At 55.8% G+C, this 21,572-nt stretch overlaps 2 protein-coding genes and 1 long non-coding RNA gene across 7 annotated transcripts in view; 1 reads left to right on the top strand and 2 right to left on the bottom strand.

Moving 5' to 3' along the window:
* PRDM15 (PR/SET domain 15) overlaps nucleotides 1–1,325 on the bottom strand; it is a 68,220-nt gene extending 66,895 nt beyond the window's left edge. The window contains 1 exon segment of the mRNA XM_064578617.1: nucleotides 1,124–1,325. Coding sequence (XP_064434687.1) covers nucleotides 1,124–1,225 — 102 coding nt within the window. The 5' untranslated portion in view covers nucleotides 1,226–1,325.
* LOC135362580 (uncharacterized) lies at nucleotides 1,227–19,863 on the top strand. Its single transcript, XR_010407450.1, has 3 exons — nucleotides 1,227–1,322; nucleotides 6,206–17,656; nucleotides 18,767–19,863. It is a non-coding gene; the product is annotated as an uncharacterized LOC135362580 (long non-coding RNA).
* The window catches only part of C2CD2 (C2 calcium dependent domain containing 2), a 51,734-nt gene continuing 37,197 nt past the window's right edge, over nucleotides 7,036–21,572 (bottom strand). For 2 of the 5 annotated variants that reach the window (XM_064578621.1, XM_064578651.1), the window contains exons 12-14: nucleotides 19,863–19,990; nucleotides 18,145–18,454; nucleotides 7,036–10,789 (exon numbers count right to left, since the gene is read on the bottom strand). In XM_064578621.1, coding sequence (XP_064434691.1) covers nucleotides 10,527–10,789; nucleotides 18,145–18,454; nucleotides 19,863–19,990 — 701 coding nt within the window. In that variant the 3' untranslated portion in view covers nucleotides 7,036–10,526. Of the gene's footprint in view, nucleotides 10,790–15,506; nucleotides 15,645–15,770; nucleotides 15,806–17,484; nucleotides 18,037–18,144; nucleotides 18,455–19,862; nucleotides 19,991–21,572 lie in introns of those variants that run through there. The other 3 variants (XM_064578633.1, XM_064578643.1, XM_064578628.1) reach the window with 3 other exon arrangements.

Here is a 21,572-nt window from a genome sequence, read left to right as displayed (position 1 = left end):
GATGCTTCCTTACTTTTCATCCTCAAAAATACCTTGGGGAACCAAGCTGGGTTCTCTGAATTTATCTGGTGAATCCGGATTTTATGAAAGTGGCTTAAGCAAAGGTGGTTTTGTGTTGGCAGCCTTAAATACATACACGGTCCGTGCGTCTCTGATGTCACGCTTGCCTCTACCATTTTAACTTACCCTTGGGGGGGGCGGTTCGGGGCAATTTCTGAGCATTTCCGGGGGGAAAAACCCCATCCCCTACTTTAGAAGCTTAATAGAGGTGAACCCATAACTGTGAGTATCAAGGAGCTCGATTCTCCATGATGAGCTTACTCTTGTCTTCCAAACCCGACCCTCACCGCGCACACCTGTCCCTCTCGCCAGAGGCCACATGGCCAGCGCCTCCACCTGCCCGTCGGGCCCGCCGGGCCGGGCCTCACCTGTGCGGCCGGCCGGGGAGCCCCGTCCCGGCACAGCCGCCCACCCCGTGCCACCTGTCCACGGACTTCACTCCCTTCCCTTCGGCCGCCCAAGGGTTTACGGAAAGGGGGGCGGGGTGCCCTGCGGGGCGGCTAGAGCCCCATCGCCGGACTGCCGGGTCCGCCTTCCTAACCGCCGGGACGGAGGTCCCGGGCCCTTCCCGAGCTCCCCCGGGGGCCGTGCCCGACGACGGGGGACGGTGACATCACGCCGGGCCGGCGGCGGCGGAGGCGCCCGGGGGCGGGGACCGCGGGCTGGGGCCGGGGGCGGAGGAGCCCCCGCGCCGCACCCACGGGCGAGCGCGGCCCCGCGCCGGCCGGCGGCGGGCGGCGGGCGGCGGGCGGCGGGCGGCGGGCGGCGGGCGGCGGGCGGCGGGCGGCGGCGGGCCCGGAGCGCGCGGGCCGCGGGGCGGCGCGCAGGGCGATCCCGGAGCGGCTCCGGGAAATCCAGCCGGGTTTTGACTCCGATCGCCCACGGAGCCCGCAGCCGGCGAATGTAACAAAGAACAGTCGGCATGGCGGCTGGACCGGGGCGGGCGGCGGGCGGGCGGGGCCGCGGCGGCGGGCCGGGCGCGGGGCGCGGGGCGCGGGCGCGGGCCGGGCCGGGCCGGGGCGGCGCGCGGGGGCGGCGGCGGGCGCGGGGCCCCGGGCTTTACCTGCCTGTGGAATGTGCAGAGCGGGCTCGGATCCGGACTCCGGGTTGCGATCCGCTCCGGAAACTGCGCAGCACCGGAAGCCGGGGGGCGGTGGCGGGGCATTGTGGGAGTTGTAGTCCGCGGCGGAGAGGCGCCGGCTCGGGCGGCGCGGACTGGGAGCGGCGGGGCGCGGACGGCGTGGACCAACGGCAGCGAGCAGGTCGCGGGCGGTGTGGACGGGGAGTGGGAAAGCGGGCCGCGCGAACCGGGGAGTGGGACAGCGGGTGGTGTGGGCCCGGGAGCGGGCGGCGTGCACGGGCAGCGAGCAGGTCGCAGGCGGCGTGGACGGGGAGTGGGAAAGCGGGCCGCGCGAAAGGGGGAGTGGGAGAGCGGGTGCTGCGGACCCCGGAGCTGGCGGCACGGACAGGAGAGCGGCGAGGCGTGGTTGGGAGTGCGGAGGGCAGGGGCGACGTGGACAGAGAACGGCAGGGAGCGGGCAGTGTAGACCGGGAGCGGTGATGTGGATCGGGTTGTCGGAAAGCGGGCGGTGTAGACGGGAGAGCGGCGAGCTGTGGATCCGGACCGGCCTGGGAGAAGCGGGGCTGGTTCTGCTGTCCCTTACTCGCACGCGTGTCCGGTCTTGGGACCCTGGAAGCGACAGGCGTCAGCAGCCCCGGGACCCCTTTAAGGCTCTTCTGGTGGTTGCTGGAGCCTTAATTTCCTTTGGGGGGGTGGGGGGTGGAAGAGTCAAATTTTTCTTTAAAAGCAGTCTGAGATTTGCTGCCAGATCATAGTTACTTCTGAACACAGCGGATGGGGTGTCGCGGGCCTCCAAATCCACTCAGGGAACACGCATGGGAGCGCTTACTCTGCCCCAACAAGCTCAGAAGTCGAGAGGGGCGGGCATCTGGGCCGGGCACAGTGGGCGCCTGAAATCCACACTTTGACCAGTGCGATGCTGCTACGTGGAAAGTTCGGGAAAAGCACCACCCCGTCAGGGCAGCTTTGAAGGCCAGACTGCTCCCTGGAGCTGTGTCTGCCCCCTCCCGACTCCCAGGTCCTAGTGGCCTGCGTGGCCTCTTGACCCCCTGCGTGGAATGTACCTGTGGCCCCAGAATGTCACAGATAGAAGGGGCTAGAGGGGTCTTTTAGTCTCCAGTGCAGGGCAGTAAGACTGTCTTCTTTGTTCTGCTTGGCAGAAAGCTCCACCAGTAAAGTCCAAGAGGGGATGAACTGGTGGGAAATGATTTGAAATTGGTATCAGAAAGGACTCATTTTCCTCATACATAGGAAGCTCCTAGGAATCAATAGGAAAAAGATGAAGAACCCCATAGGGAAATGGACAGTCCCGGTCAGGAAAACACAATGGTTCTTAAGCATAAGCAAGGCTATTCAACTACACCTTCATGAGAGAAAAGGCAAAATTGGAGTGCAATTATCTTTACCTGTTACATTAGCAAAGTTTTTTTTTTTTTTTTTAAGCTTAATAGCATTATTTTGAAGAGACTATAGAAAACAAGCTGTCTCGTCTTTCTCATCTTTTCCTGGTGGGAGAATAATTTGGTATAGCCCCCATCTGGGCCATTTGTTAATATGGGAATTCTAAATGCATAGAGCCTTGGGCCAGGCAGGCCCATGAGCAGGAATTTATTCAACAGCCAGGCGTACTTGTATGAATTGGTAATAAGTAAGGACCCATTGAAGGGGCCCTGCTGTAGGGTGGAAGGTTGAGCCGGTGCAGAGGGGGCATGCTGAGCATGTTGTGCTGCTAGGGCTCATGGGTCCGCCCTCCCTAACCTTCTGCAGTGACTTCCCAGCGGCACTTAACAGTAGGTCTGCACCCCAGCCTCCCACACCTCTCTTGATCATCTCACCTTTACCCTGCTCATACCCCACCCAGCTCTGGGACTCCCACCTCCCTTCAGCCTTCTGTCCCTCAAACATGTCCTCGAGGTCTTTTGCACAGATTCGCTCTACTTGGAATGCTCTCCAGGGGTTCTCCACCACCATCTTTTCAGCATTCAGCGTTCATTCTTTGCTCAATCCCCAAGAGCCCCAGACTGACCGCTAACAGCTAACACGCCCCCCTCACCTACCTCCCACCCCTTGAGTGCCCGCTTGCAATTCTCAAATGCCCAAATGCTTCTCTGGGCCTCTGCACACCAGAGGTACTGGCAAGCATGAACAAAAGCAGGTTGTTTGCAGAAAAAATGGACCGGTTACAGCAAGAGTGAAAACCTATAAAAGTAGACCTGAGGCCACCTAAAGCCGTTTCTCATATTAGTACATGTAGCACAGGGCTGGGATTCATATTCACAATGCTCATTGAATCTTCAGAAGAATTCCCAGGGTGTTCAGTATATTCCTTCTATGAAGGCTGGAAACAATTCTTTTGAGAGCAGATTTCGAACCAAAATTATATTTTTTTATTAGTTTCAGAGATAGAGTTCAGTGATTCATCAGTTGCATATAATACCCAGTGCTCATCACATCATGTGCCCTCCTTAATGCCAATCCCCCAGTTACCCCATCCCCCCACCCATCTCCCATCCAGCAACCCTCAGTTTGTCTTCTAGAGTTAAGAGTCGCTCATGGTTTGTCTCCCTCTCGGTTTCATCTTATTTTCCTTTCCCTTCCCCTATGTTCATCTGTTTTGTTTCTTAGATTCCATTTATGAATAAAATCATATAATTGTCTTTCTCTGATCTATCCAAAATTTAAAAAAATTTTTTTAAAGTTTTGTTTCTGAAAGTGTCAGATTTTATTATTAACAACAAAAGCAATGTAGAAACCTTGCCTGAACCCTAAGCAGGAAAAAAAAAAGAAAAGCCACCTGTGAAAGATGTTCTTGGGCAGTTGGGGAGACCTGAATGTAGCATCTGATGCTGGGTAGCCTCGATGTCCAGCTCCCCAAGCATGATGACCATTGAGTGTGTGATATGAAGAGGCCATCCTTCTCAGAAAATGCATTCTGAAGAATTTCGGGGAAAACACGATGTCTCCACACAACAATCGGTCAATTGATCAATAGATGATAGGTAGGTAGGTAGAGCAAATATACCAAAATCGGTGAATCTAGTGAAGTCTATATGGGTTATTCTCTAAGTTTGAAGTTTCTATTTTTTGATTTATTTTTAAGATTTTATTTATTTGACAGAGAGAGAGCACAAGCAGGGGGAGTGGCAGGCAGGCAGAGGGAGAGGGAGAAGCAGGCTTCCCGCCGAGCTGGGAGCCCGACGCGGGGCTCGATCCCAGGACCCCGGGATCATGACCCGAGCCGAAGGCAGACGCTTCACCAACTGAGCCACCCAGGTGTCCGTGAAATTTTTAAAAGTCAGCTGAGGGAGTTAAAAATGAGAGAGCTTCCATTTCTGAGTAGATTTTCCTACGAGCACTGCTCCTCCCGAGCAGAGACGAGCTGAGCAGTGAGGCGGCATCGTGATTCCGTGAGGCCCCGCACTGGGGCGATGCCCTCAGCCCCGACACTGGCTGCCTCAGACGTATGTGTTCTAAGTCACGTGGCCCTTCAGCCCCGGTTTTTTGTTAATCGACTCCTTTTGTACCGGACATTATAAAAATACATATCCCTAAGCCACTTCTCTACGCTCCCTCTAGCTTTGCGATCTGGCTGGTTTTTCTTACCCAGATAAAGAGAGAGATCTAATCAGCAAATAATTTAATTCTCAGTACGTGCAAAGCGTTGCATCTCACTTTAGAGTATCCTCGCCCACAACAGGGAGCTGAACGTTTAGAAAAGATGATGTCCCGGTCTCTCCTTTTGACACAGGGTAGCTGAGGCTCGTGGCTAGGGGCTGGGATCCTCCAGCAAGATGGCCTGGGCTCAAATTCTGGTTCTGCCACTTAACCACTGTGTAATCTTGGGCAAGTTACTTAACCTCTCTGTGCCTCCGTTTCCTAATGTGTGAAGCAGACACGGATCGTAACTCCTGGGGTGGTCTCAGAGTGTAGGAGTCACTAGATGTAAAACTGAAAAAAATTCTGGCTGGTACTAAGTGCTCAATTCGTATTAGTTACTATCACTGTGGTCTTGGATCTTTATCTGGCTTCTGTATAAAATACCAAGTAGCCCAAGCCACCTAAGCATCCGACTTTGTATCAGTATAATCAGTAGTGAATGCTTGGCACACGCAGGACGCAGCGTGGCAGTTTGCACTGTGGAAGTGGCCGTACAGAGCCGGGGACAGCTGGGGCGGAGTGTGACCGTGGGTACTTCTCAGGCACCATGGGAGGAGGATCTGGCAGCTCTCCCTTCAGGAGGGCCCTGCGCTCAGGCCTCCATCCTGGTAGCCAGACCTCTGTGGTGAGCAATCTGCCTTTTCTACGAACGAGGTATTAATATCTGCACGCAGCGCCCCGTATTTGTAGAAGCGACCAAGGTAAACAGTAGCATGGTTTTGTCAGAGGCTCCCCTCCGTGGCGGGCTCCGTCCCCTGCGCCCGGGCTCCAGTGCGCTCATATAGGGCTGCCAGCCGACACCGGTCATTACTCACTAGGTGTGCACTGTCCTCAGCCCAAGGGATACACCGCCCGCCAAGGAGCCAGCGTAAGAGGGAGTGATATGGGGTCAAGTGATAGGGACCGAAAGAAGCACCTGGTGCTCCCGGCCTCCTCGGTGGCCAAGGCTACTTCACGGAGGAGGCGGGGCTGGTGTTTGGTTGGCTCATTAGAACAGGGCGGGGCACATGCTGGGGACGAGGGGTGCACATTCGCAGACTGCAGGTGGCTGGTGTGGGTTAACATGGGCCATGTTGGGGGGCGCCTGGGTGGCTCAGTCGGTTGCGCGTCCGACTCTTGATTTTGGCTCAGGTCATGAGCTCAGGGTTGTGAGCTCGGGCCCTGCATCGGGCTCCACGCTGGACGTGGAGCCAGCTTAAGATTCTCTCTCTCCCTCTGCCCCTCCTCCCACTCACACGACTTCTCTCTTCTCTCTCTAAAATAAAAAAAAATGTGTGGACAGTGGAGATGGGGCTGGTAAGGGTGCAGTGTGTGCCTCGAGGTGACTGGCAGGAGATCTGCTTAGGAAAGCTGGTCAGCTGGGGCAAGGCTGGCCTTCCAGCAGGCCCAAATGGTCTCCTGCTGCAGCATTCACCCAGGATGGACTGCAGGTCACGCAGGAAGTAGCCGTGCGAGACACCTCCACCCCAAACAAGACACCGGGTTGCCATCGCTTGCCACGTTCAGAGCTGAGAATCCGCATCCAAGCCTGGGATGGCTGGAGCTGTGCACAGGTAGAGTGCTCCCTTAAAGGCATGAATCATCTGGGCTCTCAGTCCATACCCAGGAGGGCCGCCCCGGGAAGGAGCCGAGATGCCTGTGGGGTTTGTGTGGGACCTGTCCATCTGTCCGGCTGTGCCCTGCCCCACCCAGGAACCACCGCAAGCCCCGTGCCAGTGTGATACCAGCCTATGCTGAGCCCACGCGGGAGCCCGCTCCACGTTGTCCCCTGTGGGCCACCACGGGGGCGGGCGTTGACCCTGGGAGTTGAGGGACATGTAAAAGACTGCCTCCAAGGGGACAGTGCCCCTCCGAAGGTTGCTGGGGATCATGCAGACTCACCTCCTGCCAGCTTGCACCTCGGGAGGGCCCAGGCCAAGCCGACCCTGACTGGTAGCACCCCCCATTCACCATGACCCCAGGGTCCCTGGAAACATTGACTTCCTAGTAAATGGTTTTAGTCTCAGGCCTAGAAAAGGATGCCAATGTCACGTAGGAAGACGTTAGGAACGGTCTCTGCCAAGAACAGCAAGCAGCAGTGGCCACGAGTGAAGGGCCCACCTCCTCTTTCATGCAGCAGCCCACGGCGGGCACGCACACCGCCCGCCGAGCACCAAGCAGCAGATGACCGTGATCCGGGACCCCAGGCACACGCGGGGCTTTCGGGACAGCCCAGGCTCAGCAAACACAAGTCGGTGTTTCGTGTCCCATGTGCATGTTTATTTCTTTCAAAGACTATTCATGTTCCAGACACATCTTCCACAGTTCGGTTTAAAGTGCTACCGAGGAATACAATCACTGTCCAGCAAATTCATCACCACACTTAAGCATCAAGCCAGACCTTGCCACATACCTTGAAAACCTTTCATTTTCTTCTTTTTAAAAAAATGTAGCTTTGATGTGCTATTGGGTGGGGGGTGGGGGGGTACCTACAAGGCCAACTTGTAAATGGTACATGACAGCAGTTGCAAGCTGGGTGAACTGGGCAGGTCGACGTATTCCGGATGCCTCCTCACATAAAACAGGAATGCGGAAGAGAAGGGCCCGGGGGGGACCTGAGTTTGCTTTGCACAACGTAGCGGCACCAGCGTGTCCATGCCACGTGCTTTGGTAGTCGGGCCTGAGCAGGTATGGGCAGGGGAGGGAGGGCCTGGCATCGGGGTCTACACCAGTGTGAGACCTGCTTTCCACCCAGCGGACATCAACGTTCTGACTTCCAGGCGCCACCAGCTTGTGCTCTGACGTGTCAGGACTGTGAGGCTCTTACCAGGAAAACCCCCACACCTGCTGGCAGCGATATAAATTCATGTGTCCTTTCTGCTCAAGAAGAAAACTTGCAACTCTCTTCTGAAGAGGCAGCCAGTAAAACCAATCAGAGACGGAGACAGGCACCTAATCTGTGACTGGTGGGCAGCAACTGGCCGCCGAGCTCTCAGGAGGAATCAAGGGCTGGCTTTAAACTTAAACTTGAGAGTTGATTTAAATAAAGGACTGTCTAAACCGTCTTCTTCACAGCGGGTTTCCAACGGGACGATGAGATCGGTGGTTTTGTTATTGCTACATTAATAACACACACACACACACACACACACTTCAAGCTCCCTTGCATTCCTCTGCAAACACAAGTGGATCTTTGAATGCAGGGCACTGCCCCAGCTCACAACCAACGTGAGCATCTGGTTCCAGACATGCAGACACACATTCCTATTAGCGTTCGTGAGAAATCACTCCAAAACACCACTTTGCAAAAATATCATGAACGCAAAACAGAAACAAAAGCTCTTGTGCCCCTAAAGCATAAGGAAAGGCAAGGGAATAAGGTGATTTACAGATTGGTATGTTTAGCATTTGGTGTATAATCTTAATTGACATGTACCCTTCATAACATTTACTTTCGCATAAATACCTACACCATTAAAGCACAGGCCTGGATAAACAGCCAGGAAAGAAGCATTCACAGTATCAACACGGCCCATTTTCTCATGGTGCTATGTTCACGCACCCTTCCGTGCTCTCTTGGGTGTCCTGTAAGTTCAGAAAAGGCCCTCAGAGGAAGAAAACGTGTGTGCGTCTTGAGGGGGGTGCTCCTGGATCTGACTCAGAGGTACGGGGCTCTTGATGTGTGCCCAACAGACACACGGAAACACGGATCTCCTTAACGCTCTCCACCTCTCGTGGGACGGTCCTGCGTCCCATGCGGGACAGACAGCCCACCTGTCGCTTGCCCGGGACCCGGAAGAGGCTTTAAGTCACCAGGAAGTTGAGAAACCAAGAAAACCCTTGGCAAAAAGATTACACAGTGAACAAAATGCTCATGGGGTCAATCAGGAATGGGAATGGCTAAGACATTTTTTGTTGAGAGCAAGGAAGTGGCAACGTAAAACTGATCCCATCACATTGAATAAATTGAGTTGATCTGAACTTCAGAATCAAACAAAAAACTGTGCTAAAGACTTCTGATCTCTGCCTGAAATTCTGACACATAATGTCCTCTGAGAATTAATTTTTGAATGTCCCAAGTGCTGCCTACCCCGGGGCGGGGGGGGGGGGGGCAGGAAATAATCCTCCACTAAGACAAAACAAAGTGACCAAATGGGTTCCAAAAAGACTAGTAGTGATTACCAACCTGCGGAGACTAACTTGGTATAATGACATGTTGGAACGCCTGGTGCTGTTTCACGAGGTAACGAAAATCAAAAGTCCCTGTAAAAACTCATCTTACAGTCACCTGGTAATTCCTGGGACCCCGGGGCATTTCTGAGTGTGTATTTCAGAGTAAAATTCTTCACGTAGTTTTAGAATCTCTCCCTCAAGAAAAAGGGAAAAAAGTTCCGTAATCTGGGTTTTCGGGAAGGTTTTTTTTTTCGGCAGTGGCTCCGTTACCCCAAAAGACGTGTTTTGGGGTCAACAAAAGCGCTTGTGAGAAGGAGCGCCCCCAATTTCCTATCCGTGACAGAGGTCAGGCTTCACGATAGCCTTTTAAATCTTATCAGAAGAAAGCGAATCTCACTGAACCATCCAGACGGTTCACAGGGACGGCCACAGCCCTAACCAGCTCGTCCCTGGCAGTGGCACCTTCGGGCGGATGGGCCAGTGGCGCGGACACACGGACAGGCGGACGGACGACCGTGGCGTGAAGGGTACACAGAGATACGCACATGGCGGGCCACGTTTATCTGTTTTTTTTTTTTTCTTTCCCCCACTGGAAACCAAAACAAGGACACCCCAAAACATGTCAAGCGCTGTTCACAGCAGAATTCTGGAGAGCTCCCGAAAGGACTGATGCGACGTTTGGCCCATTTGTTATTAAACTTCCACCCCTAAGACTCCTACCTGAGACACACAATAGCTTTCTCTTCTGTCCTGGAAGTTCTTTGTTTCAGCCATCGGCAGCGTTTGGCAAACCAGCCGGGGACAAAAGGAAAACCGTGTGTGGGGTGTGGCCATGCGGTGGGTCACTTACTGCTGCTAGCCTCACTTGAGAGCCCCCCCCCACACGATCACGAGCACTTTGACCCTACAGAGGAAAACGTAAAAACCACATAGGAAGTGATAGATCTCCCACTTGCAAACAGGCTCAAAGTAAACATCCAGGAGAGCTCAGCAAAATGTGCGCAGGAGAGATTTAGTGTTTGCATACGGTTTCAAGTTATATGGCTAATATCAAAGGCAACTACCTTCTACCTTTGTCATAGTGTCTCTGTTACCACCGTAATTTCTCTGTGGACCCCAAATCCTGCCTCTGTCCCACCTCTCTGTACTCAGGGCGAGCTGTACTGTGACGCTGAGCAGTCCGTGAGGACAGGTGACCCATCCGTTCCATTCACAGTGACAGCACAGGGGGACACCTCCTCTTTGCGACGCGGTCCAGGCGTGGACCCAAGGTACTACGTGTCCGAGTGCAGTGCGGGTAAAATTGAGTCCCCCACATCTGCCCCATCACCATTCTTTATAGGATGTTCTTTAGTTCAGAACGTAAATCTCACATTTAACTTCAGCTCTTGGACCAGAGCACAGCCCATGTGGCAGAGCCTTCAGATCTCCTTTGGCATCGGGTGGCAAATCGGACAGTTGTCTCTGGGGGGAAACCTCCTGGCCGGAGACTTGGGTTTTCATTGCCCTTTAACCCAGCTAGCCCAGGCGGCCGTCTGACAGCTTGCAGGGACTCTCACTCCGTCCTGGTGGGCAGTTAGGTGGGCCCGCGTCTTCCCGCATCCTGGTGCGGCAGGCTGCCGGCTGCGGGCTCCGCCGGGGCCCCGTTCATGGTGCTCTTACTTCTGTGTCTGGAGAGTAACTTCTTGTTCAGGATCCTGGTGAGCGTCACCCCCTTCCTCCGGGCCCCCTCCGGCTGCTGCAGGAACACGAGGTCGTTGTGCGACTGGCTCATGCCGGGGTCTTTCTGTTGATGTCGCCGGCGGAAGAACAGCTTTGCGCCTTTCCTTAAAATCCCTCCTGCAAGAGGAAAGCACAGGGGGCCAGTCAGATGGGCTGTGGACGAAACGCCGGGACCACTAGTCCAAGAGGAAAAGAAACAAGGACATCTGAGCGACTCTAATAAGAGCGGTTTCTTACTTTGGTGTGCGGTCACTATATCCACACGGGAAAAGCAGCCGGAATCTGGCCTGGACCAAACACCAGAGTTTTCAGGATGAAAAGACTCTGAGCCGAGAAGCAGTGAGCTGGACTGTCAGGTGCGTCCCAGGGCAGACCTCTCTCTGAGCTCCTGGTCAAGGCCGAGGGCAGTAGGCAGTCCCTCCCTCGGGTCCCCTGGCCCCCCCACCCCCAGCAAAGATGGCCATGCTGTGGAAACCCCAGCAGGGTCAGAGAGCCTTCCCAGCCAGCCTGGAATTCATCACATCTGCGTGTCCATGCTGATGGCTTTGAAAGGAGAGAGTCTGCCCATCAGGATGAGGAGCTTTATGGCTATTTGGCAATTCATTATTTTCACGGTCGAGCCACCAAATACTTGAGTAGCCCTGACAGACACCAATGACCGAATGTTTATTCAGGGGGGACCACGAGGAGCATCGGCTGGTTCTTCTCCAGGAATGCGGGCGGACAGTGGTGGAATCGGGCCCAGCCCTGTCTGTGGACCTTTCACAATCAGCACTGTAGAACAGCATGCCCGCCCATGACTTTAAGAGGCTGCTCATTGGGCCTGGCGCCAAGGGCGGACTTCCCGTTTGCTCTGTCCAGGCTCGGCCGCAGCACGGAGCTCAAGAGCCCCAAGGCATAGGCTGAATGTCATCTGATCAAAGCTGCTGAAAAGGTCTTTTTTTTTTTTTTTCATTTTCTCTTTGGATACAATCAAACAGCCTATTATGCAGAATCACGAGGGTGTGTCTACACTGATCTAACGTGGAGAGGCTGTGTGCGGGGCTTTCCAGGACAGCGGGAAGGACAGGCAGCGGAACGTGGACTCCAAACGTGTATGGGGCTCTACCCTCTCCACAGGCCTGCTGTGCTACGTCTGGGGGCCACGAGTGTCTGTTCCTCGAGCTGTTCAAATCCCCGTGAGATGCAGCCTGTCACAAGGAGTCACCAGCTGGGGTGTGTTACCCCACCAGCCACCACCACCAGCTGGATTTGACTTTGCAGTCTGGCCGGTGGGGCAGATGCAGGGGTGCCCACTGGTTAATCCCCCGATCAGATGCCCTGGGCACCGGGAGGGGCTGCACCATGACAGGTTACCTCGGGTCGCTGGGGCCCAGGAAGTGTTTCTAATCTACAGGAACCTGCTTTAGGCTTAGCTTGGGGTCCCTGAAGGGCATATAAATGTGGACTCTCACCTGGATCCGTTCGGTTAACCTGGAGTGCTCTAATCCCATGCGCCCTGTCTCTCCATGGGGCTAGAAGCCTGAGGGGGGGCAGAGCAACCCCTCGCCACGGTGGCTGGAGGTCAGCGGGAACAGGGAAGGTCCTAGAGGACCCCTGGAATGGGCCCCTGCACTGAAAGTTGGTCTGGGGTCTGCAGCCAGGGGCTGGGGTGTGAGCAGGGGTGGTGTTACGGGTTGGATCATGTCCCTCCAGAATTCATATGTTGGGGTTCTGACCCCCAGGAGCTCAGAATGGGACCTTAATTTATAGACAGGTCTTTAGAGAGGTGATTCATCGACGGTGAATCAGGGCAGGCGCTACACCAACACAACGGTGTTCTTATTCAAAGGACAACTGTGGACGCAGGCGTGCCCATGGGGAGAGTGCCGGGGGGAGGGGGGCTGGAGGCAGGGATGGGGGTCACGCTTGTGCAAGCCAAGGAAGGTCAAGGATGCCAGCAGACACCAGAAACCTGGGGAGAGCATGGAGCAGAGTCTCCGTCATGGCCAGCAGGAGGCCCTTGGACTTCTGGCCTCCGGAGCTGGGAGACTGGCCATTTCTGAGCCCGAGGCTGTGTGGAATGGGACAGACCAGCATCTGGCTGCTGAGAAGCATGGGTCTGCACCAGATTCAGAGGAGGTGGCTGTGTTCACAGTTCTCTAAAAAGGAAATCTACACGTTTTTAAGCAGTCACTTTAACTCTTTTAAATGAAATTGCACTTGGGGCGCCTGGGTGGCTCCGTCAGGTAAGCATCTGACTCCTAGTTTCGGCTCAGGTCATGATCTCAGGTCATGGGATCGAGCCCTACATCGGGCTCTGCACTCAGCGGGGAGTCTGCTTGAGATTCTCTCTCTCCCTCTGTCCCTCCCCCTGACTCACATGCATGCTCGCTCTAATAAAAAAAAACACTTTAGGGGCGCCTGGGTGGCTCAGTCATTAAGCATCTGCTTTCGGCTCAGATCATGATCCCAGGGTGCTGGGATCGAGCCCCGCATCGGGCTCCCTGCTCGGCGGGAAGCCTGCTTCTCTCTCTCCCACTCCCTCTGCTTGTGTTCCCTCGTTTGCTGTGTCTCTGTCAAATAAATAAAATCTTTAAAAAAAAAAAAAAACACTTTAAATGAAATTGCACTTTAAATGACTAAAACTCAAATTCTTGCCATATCAAGATGAAATATCAGGGACTTCCAGCCAGTGAGTAAAATCGGGAAAGGGAAAGACCTGTGTGCCGTATTGACTTGAAACGTTCCTGCTGGCAGCGGTCTGTCCCACAAGCTAGGGTCAGCTCCCGTGCGTCCCACGGACAGGGCCTATAACGGGCTGTTTTCTGTGCTTCCATCCCCACGCAGGCTCTCCGAACAGGTCTGCAGTTCTGTTAAATCTGACTGTTCAATATCCATACGAGAACCGGATGATGTCCTGTGTCCCCTGGTGCACGTCATCCTAACTCACCAAGTGTGGGTGTCCCCTAACTTGACGTGACTTGTCACAGCTTCTGTGGGGACAATAAAATGTGAAAGGAGGGACTGAGGTTTGCAAATCTATAGGCTGGAGCCCTGCTTAGGTCTTATCCCTAGCAGTGATGCACTCCGCCCCACTAACAAGTGCCCCAGGGCAGAAAGCCTGTGTGCTCATGCCTGGCTCCCCTCTGCACCTAAGCGATGCTGTCTGAGCTGGCAGGGGACAGGTCCCAGCCCTGAGAAGTGGCCAGCAGGTCTGGTAAAGGACACGTGCATGGGCGGTCACCGGGGAAGGCCTCCTGGGAGTGGGATGGGTCTTGGTTCTCAGAGCATCCCAGAGCATGGCCCTGCACTCCAACACGGACGTGGACAGGCTTCCGGAACAATATCAGTCTTGAGAGGCACGCTGGTAGCATGTATAAGACAGGACGCAAATCCCTCCCCGATGCACAGCTTAACTCCTCAAACGTGAAGAATGACTAGGGTAAACGGAGGTCATTCCGTTCTCCTTTCTAAATGAAAACATTAAGGTCTGTTTAAACTGGGGCACGAATCACAGTGACCTTTGGGGTAAATAGTGCCGGAAGCACAAGGCCACAGAGGGGACACTGACTGCGCCACTCCGCAGAGGTGTGAGGGTCCAGCACAGAAAGGCCAGCGCACTCCTCCGTCAGCAGGAAGGGTCACGGTATGGAGCTTCCTCAGCTCCTTGGAGCCGTGGCGCTCTGTCTTCAGTGTCAGCCCGGCCAGCGCTCATCTGTCCCCTGAAGGCATTGGGTAGATGCGGGGTCAACAGTGCATTCGGCTGTCCTGGACTAGAGCGCGCTACCCTGGATGGTGGGCGTGGCCTTCATCCCATCCGCTCCGTGCCTGAAGGGCCAACGCCAAGGGCTCCCTCCAGGAGAAGACAACATTCTGTCTCCAGACGGCTGGCCTGCCCTGCAGATTTCAGACCGTCACACCCCATGATGCTGTGAGCCACTTCCCTGAAATGTAGCACCTCGCAGTTCTGTTTCTCTAGAGAACTCTGGCTAAGACAGTAACTAACAGTTTGGTATGTCACCCTCGCCTCTGGGCCCCCAGAATCTGTCACCTTTGCTGCTGGGGAAGTTCACAGTGCCTGAGCAGGAGCCCCAGTGGTCTGGGGTTTTTTGTTTTTTTAAAGATTTTATTTATTTATCTGAGAGAGAGAGAGAGAGAGAGAGCACACGAGCAGGGGGGAGGGGCAGAGGGAGAAGCAGGCTCCCCCCTGAGCAGGGAGCCTGATGCGGGGCTCGATCCCAGGACTCTGGGATCATGACCTGAGCCAAAGGCAGACGCTTAACGACTGAGCCACCTAGGCACCCCAGTCTGGGTTTTATAAAGCTGAGCTCCTTTAGTCCAGACCACCTCAGCCACTCCAAGAGGCAGGAGCAAGACCCAGACCTCGCCCGCAACCTTAAGGATCCTTCAGGTAAAATCTGGAGAGAAGGTATGTGAAATTTGAAGCAAATAGCCAACATCTTAAATGGGGGACAGAGAGGAGGGGAAAAAAAAATCTTTCCCTGGTTCTAGCAAGGTTAAAAAAAAACAACCACCACAAAAGAGCCGAAGAATAAACAAATAGGAAGAACTTCAAAAATAATTATTCTAAATTAGAGCTTTAATATAGCAAATATTTCCCAATTTACTCTTGTTTATCTCCACAGACCCTAACAGACATGAATAGGTCACTGAAGAATCCATCTCAAAATCTGATAGGAAAACAGTGACCAGAAGTCACTTTGCACGTCGTAGTTTGCTGCCCAGAGAACAGCTCTTGAATTCAAGCCAAACCATAGATTGTCCGTTTAGAAAAGTGACTGCTTGTTAGAACCAGGGCCCGGCTCAGGGAAGCGGTGTGTTTGCACTTGACGGGGTGCGAGGCTGGCTGTCCCCTGAGCTGGGGGACAGCACCCCGCCCCCCCCCCCGAGGGGTAGACGTGCTACATTAACCCCACCAGCGCACATCTACGGAGGAAAACGGGGACACTAGCGTCCTGGGCAGTTCACGCTGGAAAGGAACAGGAAAGAAAGGGAAGGGGAGATCAGCTTCCTGCTGTCGCAAAATAAGCTTTTCTCATGGCAAGGCTGTACTCAAATTTTTGGGGGAAAAAAGTATAAGACAGAAATAACTTACTGTGTAGGCAATTAATTCTGGTTGGCATAGCGATCCTCTTAAGTTAAAGGGAATGAGCACGAGATGACGAGAAGAGGTCAGAGGTCAAAAGAAAAGTATGCAGGAGCAAAACAAGAATGACAGACAGTGAGTCCCGAAGCATTGCGCCCGCGCGCACGTGACGTTACTGGGCAGGACATCTGGCAAGGTTTGGGGTGGCTTGGGGTTTTTTTTTTTTTTTTTTTTTTTTTTACTTTTTAGTATTTTTCAAAGTCTCCATCAATACTTTTGTTCTTATGGTAAAGTCCACAGAACACGGACTCTACCGTCTTAACCATCTCTAAACACACAGTCATGTTACGGACATTCCCGTTGCTATGAAACAACATGGACGCTTGGTTAAGCTAAAAATCAACCCGAATTGGGGGGACTAGCTTCCCTGTATTGGCTGCAGCGTCACGATAATGTGCATTTCCAATCAGCGAAACTGCAAGAGAGTTCTAAATACGCCTGCGGTCTTGGGGACGTATGTGAACCCCTGCTGTGACTGGACACACAGGTGGTTCTCCAGCCAGAAAATGAGCTTCAGTTTAAAATGGAGAGAACGTTCCATACAGCCGCTCCCTTGATCCCCGGGTAGAAAGCTGAAAATCCCCAGCGCACAAAAACGCTGTGGCACCTGTAACACGTAATCGTCTAAGGTTCTGACAACATCTAGAGACGCGGTGTCCAAATCTCTACGAAAACACAGGAATAGAAGCAAGTTTGGAAGCACTGCCAAATACATCCCTTTACAAATCTGACTCCACGGGCGCCACGTCCAGCGAGGTCCCCGTGCCCAGGCTCCAGGGAAGCGCCAAGCACACCTGTCAGCACCTAGGTCCCCAAGAGTGCCCTTCCGGAGGGCTGCCATCCCCCTGGCCAGTGCCGGGAAAGGAGAAGCATGGCCGTGGCACAGCCAGGATGGAAACCCATGGGAAAGAACTCTCCAGAAGGAAAGGCAAAGGGAAGGAGGAAGCAAGGGATGAGGGGACGGTGGTCTCTGGATGGACTCGGGGTCAGCGAGGTGCAGCCTCTCAGAGTGAACGCAGGAAGGCGGGTTGGGGGGTTGGGGTTCACGAGAAGAGGCAGCGGACTGTTGGCCATCGGGAGAAGGAAGGGGAGGAAGGGGCGCCCCACCCTGCACCTCCTCTCCTGCTCTGCACAGCACACACGGCCTTCTTCGGGGCCAGGGGAGCTCCCCCAGGCGGTGCTGACCCCCTGGACCAGGCCAGAGGGGCTAGGCTGTCCTGCACGCTGCGGGCTTGATGCTGCGCCCTGGCTTCTACTGCCTGGACTAAAGCTAAAGTCTCAGCTGTGGCCGCTGAGACTGTCTCAGGACGCTGCCTGGGTCCCCTGGGGGGGGGGGCACAGTCACCCAGTTGAGAACCACTGGTCCGCGGCGGCAAGAACAGAGGAGCGGAGCGAGGTAGCAGCAGAACAGCTACCGAGGTTCCCGGCCTCAGGAGCGACTGCGATTTCCTGCGTCTGCATTCTCGGGGGACCGGGGGGGCGAGGACTTAGTGCCGAGCCGCACCCACGACTCCCAGCTGCGCTCAGGCGCCTGCATCCTGTCTCCTGTCCTGTCTCTGCACCGGGATCTCCTTATTCCTGCCTGGGAGGGGGGCGCATCCTCACACACGGAGGAGGAGCGGAGGCTCGGGAGGCTTGACCGCCCATCTAAGGGGGACCTCAAGCCCCTAGACTACAGTCCCTCAGAAAGGCTCTTTAGGTTACCATCAGGCCAGAGCACTAAATTAACCGCACACGCTGACAAAATCTGCAAATGCAAAGCATCGATTTAGTGCTGATGGAAAACAACGGATTATTCTAACAACGTCACTGCTCATCACTACACACACGTTAAGGTAATCGGCTCCTTTTCTGGGGGACTTATCTGCCCTTGGATGCTAGCAGGACCCAGCCCTGAGGTCTGGCCAGCTTTTACTTGGAGGGAAGAGTCTGAGGCTCATTGTGCCTCAGAGCTGCCAATCCTGCAGGAAGCCCGGTCTCTGCTGGCTTCGTGCAGAGTCGCCTGGTGGCCCCCTCTAAACGTTCTGGAGGGTTCTGTTTCAGGGGGTGGGGCGGACAAAAGAAGGGGCGCCTCTAGGCATGAGCACAAGCTGCCCCCCTCAGTGCAGAGAGATGGAAGGATTCTGAATATGCCGCCTGCCCACCGGCTCCAAGCGGGCCCACCCCTGCCACGAGGGTGTGCTTGCTGGGGCAGGGTGCCGAGGGCGGGGTGGATCTGTAGAGGAGAAGGGAAGGGAAGCCGGCGATGGAACTGAAGGTTAGCTTGGAAACGGGCAGGAGAGAAAAGCTAGCGGGTGGGCGGGCGGGCGGGGGGCGTGGGTACCTTTATGCTTCTTGGTGGTGCCCGGCTCCGAGACACTCAGGGAGCTCTCCGACAGCTCGTCCCCATCGGGGTCCAGCGGGGCCTGGCTGCCCCACGCTGAGGCCTGTGACTCCTTGTCCAAGTCCCAGGAGTCTAGCTCCCTCTCCTGGGGCTCTGGGGCCGGCGGGGCAGGGGCTGAGGCCTCGTCCTCCGGGGGGGCAGAAGCGGCAGCCGCCCCCACGAGGGACGGGGTGTCCTCCTGGCGGGCGCCGTCCATGGAGGCCGAGTAGTCCAGCATTAGGGCAGCGGCATTGTCCTGAGATAGTGAGGTCTGTCCGGGGACAAAAGAAGTCAGCTTGAGGGAGGGGGGCAAGGACACACGTCTTTCCCAGGAGGCGCGGCCGTGTTTCACAGGGACTGAAATGCAGCCAGTGCAGGTCGCCCCTCGCAGCAGAGGGTCGGGGCCCTGGCTGCGAGGGGCGCCCGCGTTCACAGGTGGAGGGGCGTGGAGGAAGCAGACACCCTTCCCCGGCAGGGGGGCCTGCGGAAGGGACAGACTTCCTTCTAAGTGGCAGACAGCGCACGGGGAGGCACGGGAAGTGGGCTATGGATTCAGTGTGTCTTTTAACACTTCTTCCTACAGGAGTTTGCTTCCTGCGAGCAGAAAGTAATCGGCATACACACTGTAGCCTAAGAATTCTGGGTGCCACCTCTCTGTGTCGAAGACAAGCACAGGTTAGCTGCCCTAACCCTTGGGGCCCGTGGGCTGGAGGGTGGGAAGGTGACTGCAAGGGGCCGGGGGCTCCCCGGGGCCGCCCCGCTGTTCACAGGGGAGCCCGCTTCCTGACAACTGCACTTGGCTGGCCAAGTGCCCACTCACTCAGGATGGGGCCATCTGAGCCTCCGTGAAACATAGTAACCGCAGTGGTTTGGACACATTAAATGTAAGGTTTACGTGGGTTCCTAGTGATTCCAAGATACAGCCTTCGAGAAAGCAGAGGACGTGGTCCCAGACTCCTCGTGCCGCCGCCCCCTGCTGGCCGCCTCCGGAAGTGCACTCAGGGAGGCCCGGGGCACCATGTGCCAGTCCTGCCAGCTGGTACTTGGCACTGGCCGCCGAGGCCCTGAGTATAATGGCAACACTGATGACTGACCTCCGCACCTCCCCTGGCCCACGTCGGCATGAGCTACAGACTGCCGCATTCCCCTGGCCCACCTCCGGGTGCCAGCCCACCCTCCGCGTTCACCACGTCTTCTTGCTCCTCATCCCTCACAACTAAAGCCCCTTCCTTGCTGGCGTTCCCCTTGTTCATTCTGGGATGTTCCACATGCATACATGACCCTCGCGCGGCCCCTGGCCCCGAGGGGCTGCCCTCTCTGCTAGCCTTTGCCTGCAAACAACTTAAATGGTTTGGAGACATGTCGACCCGCGAGAGGGTAGCGGCTCTGTCCCCAACGGGGGCCTTAGTCAGGCCAGTCTTTCTCTTTCAATAGCTTTTCTTCACATGGGTCACCAACCCCTCAACAACCAGAGCATCCTGGGCCAGAAGCCTGCAAGCTTCCTCACGAACGGGGTGAGCTTCATAAACACAGGGCCGTGAGTGAGCCTCGTGCTGGGTGAGGAACGGGACCTGCCCTTTGCAAGGAGCTTTCTGGACATCATCAGGAGCTCGGGCTACCTTCCACCAGGAGGAAGCCAGGCCACCAACAGATACGACCCCCGGGGCGCATGGCCACACCTTGGAGATCCCTGATATGATGATGGTGCTCTTCTTCCGCGGAGACTTGACCTTCAGCTTTGAGGACTCGCTGAGCTGGCGGATGGCGACTTCTGCCACGGGATCCGAGCCGTTCAGCACCAGCAGCTCTGCGGGAGGGAAGGTGGCACTGAGCACATCACACACCGTCCTGGGGACCTCCAGGGCTGATGGAGATGATCCCCAGGCAGGGGCCGGCAAGTCGCTTCCGGAAAGGGCCAGACAGTAAACGGGTTAAGCTTTGTGGGCCGGCCTGGGCCACGAGCTCTCACGGTGGCCTCAGTCCCGTGCAGGCAGCCTGAGCCTGAACGGAAGTGATCGGACAAGGCTGGGCTCCGATGGAATTCATGAACAGAAACAGGGCCAGGTTTGGCTCACAGACCCTCTTGGTCTATCGCTGCTTCTGGATGGTTCCACACACTCACTGCTGTGTACTTACTCAGATTTCTGCACTTCCTCATATGCCAGTCATACCTCCATAGAGTTGATGAAAAACAATGAAAGCAGGAAGACCAACAAACAAAAAACCTCCGACCCCTTAGACGACTTTGAACTTTGGAAGGCAATGCCCCTTCCTTCCCGAGAGTGGTTCAACACAGTGAGTTCGTACAGGCAGCTCCTCCCCGTGGTCAGCACCCCACATGTGGCCAACATCTGTGGGATGCTGACCACCTAGCAGGTGCTTGCCGGGGGCTGGGAGCACACTGTTTTGTGTCGCCATCCCACACCCTATGACGCAGGGGCCTTTTTTATGCCCATCTGAGACGTGGGGGGATGTCAGGCAGCCAGGGGGACGGCCCGGCCGAGGTCGCTGACGCCGAGCTGGTGCCTATCCCTTCACTGAGGCAGCCCCTGCTCAGGCAGAGTCGAACAACAACGCGATCAGAAGGGCAGGCGCTAACGGGAGCGTCCCCTGCAGGCGACAGATGCTCCGTTTCCCGGGGGACTGGCGAGGGGCCGACGCGGCCACACGCTGCCTGGCCGCCACCCACAGCGAGAAACGAGAGGCTCACGAGGAGGGGGCTGGCGAGGACTCCCCGGGGGAGCACCTGGCGGCTCTGAGCGGTCCTTCAAAGCCCTGTCCAGGTGCCAGGGGTGCCCAAGAAGGCTACGATGGCCCCGGAGGCGCCTGGCGGCTGGCTCTGCTGCCCATGGAGCGGGAGAGAAACCTACAGTGGGAACGTCAGCCTGTTAAAAAGGGATCCTGTGCAGGGGAAGGAGTCCCTGCAGTACGAGGCAGCGGGGCGCTCGGCGAGGGGCAGGAAAAGGGGCATCGGGAGCGGCCAGCCACAGGAGGGCCACGGCTGCGTCTAGGAGGCTGCAGCTGGGGGGCGCTGCGGTTTCCGGAGAGCCGTGACCACTCCCGCAGGGAGACACTGTCAGCTTTGCCAGGCTGAGGGATGACCCGAAGCCGTCCGAAGACAGCACCCGTCAGATGAGAGCTTCCTGCCCCCCGTCCTCTCCTCCTTGTCCCATCCTTGACCTTGGCAAGACCAGAAACAGGACTGGGAGGATGGGGAGAGGTGAGCCGGAGAGAAGGAGCCCACCTGCCCTTCGTCTGACAGCAGGTCACACCCGAGCAGAGGGAGCAAATGTAATCCCCAAGTTTAGATTGTGCTTTGACTTAGGGAGGCCGTAACTCCTCTCTCCAAAGACATTTATTCCCTAAACGTGACCATAAAAATGGGGAAT

The sequence above is a fragment of the Mirounga angustirostris genome, unplaced genomic scaffold, assembly GCF_029215605.1.
Source record: "Mirounga angustirostris isolate CCGP_5_RB_7025 unplaced genomic scaffold, mMirAng1.0.hap1 SCAF_1, whole genome shotgun sequence".
Lineage (NCBI taxonomy): Eukaryota > Metazoa > Chordata > Mammalia > Carnivora > Phocidae > Mirounga > Mirounga angustirostris.
The sequence above is the reverse complement of the archived record's forward strand: the minus strand, read 5'-3'. Positions and strand labels throughout refer to the sequence as shown.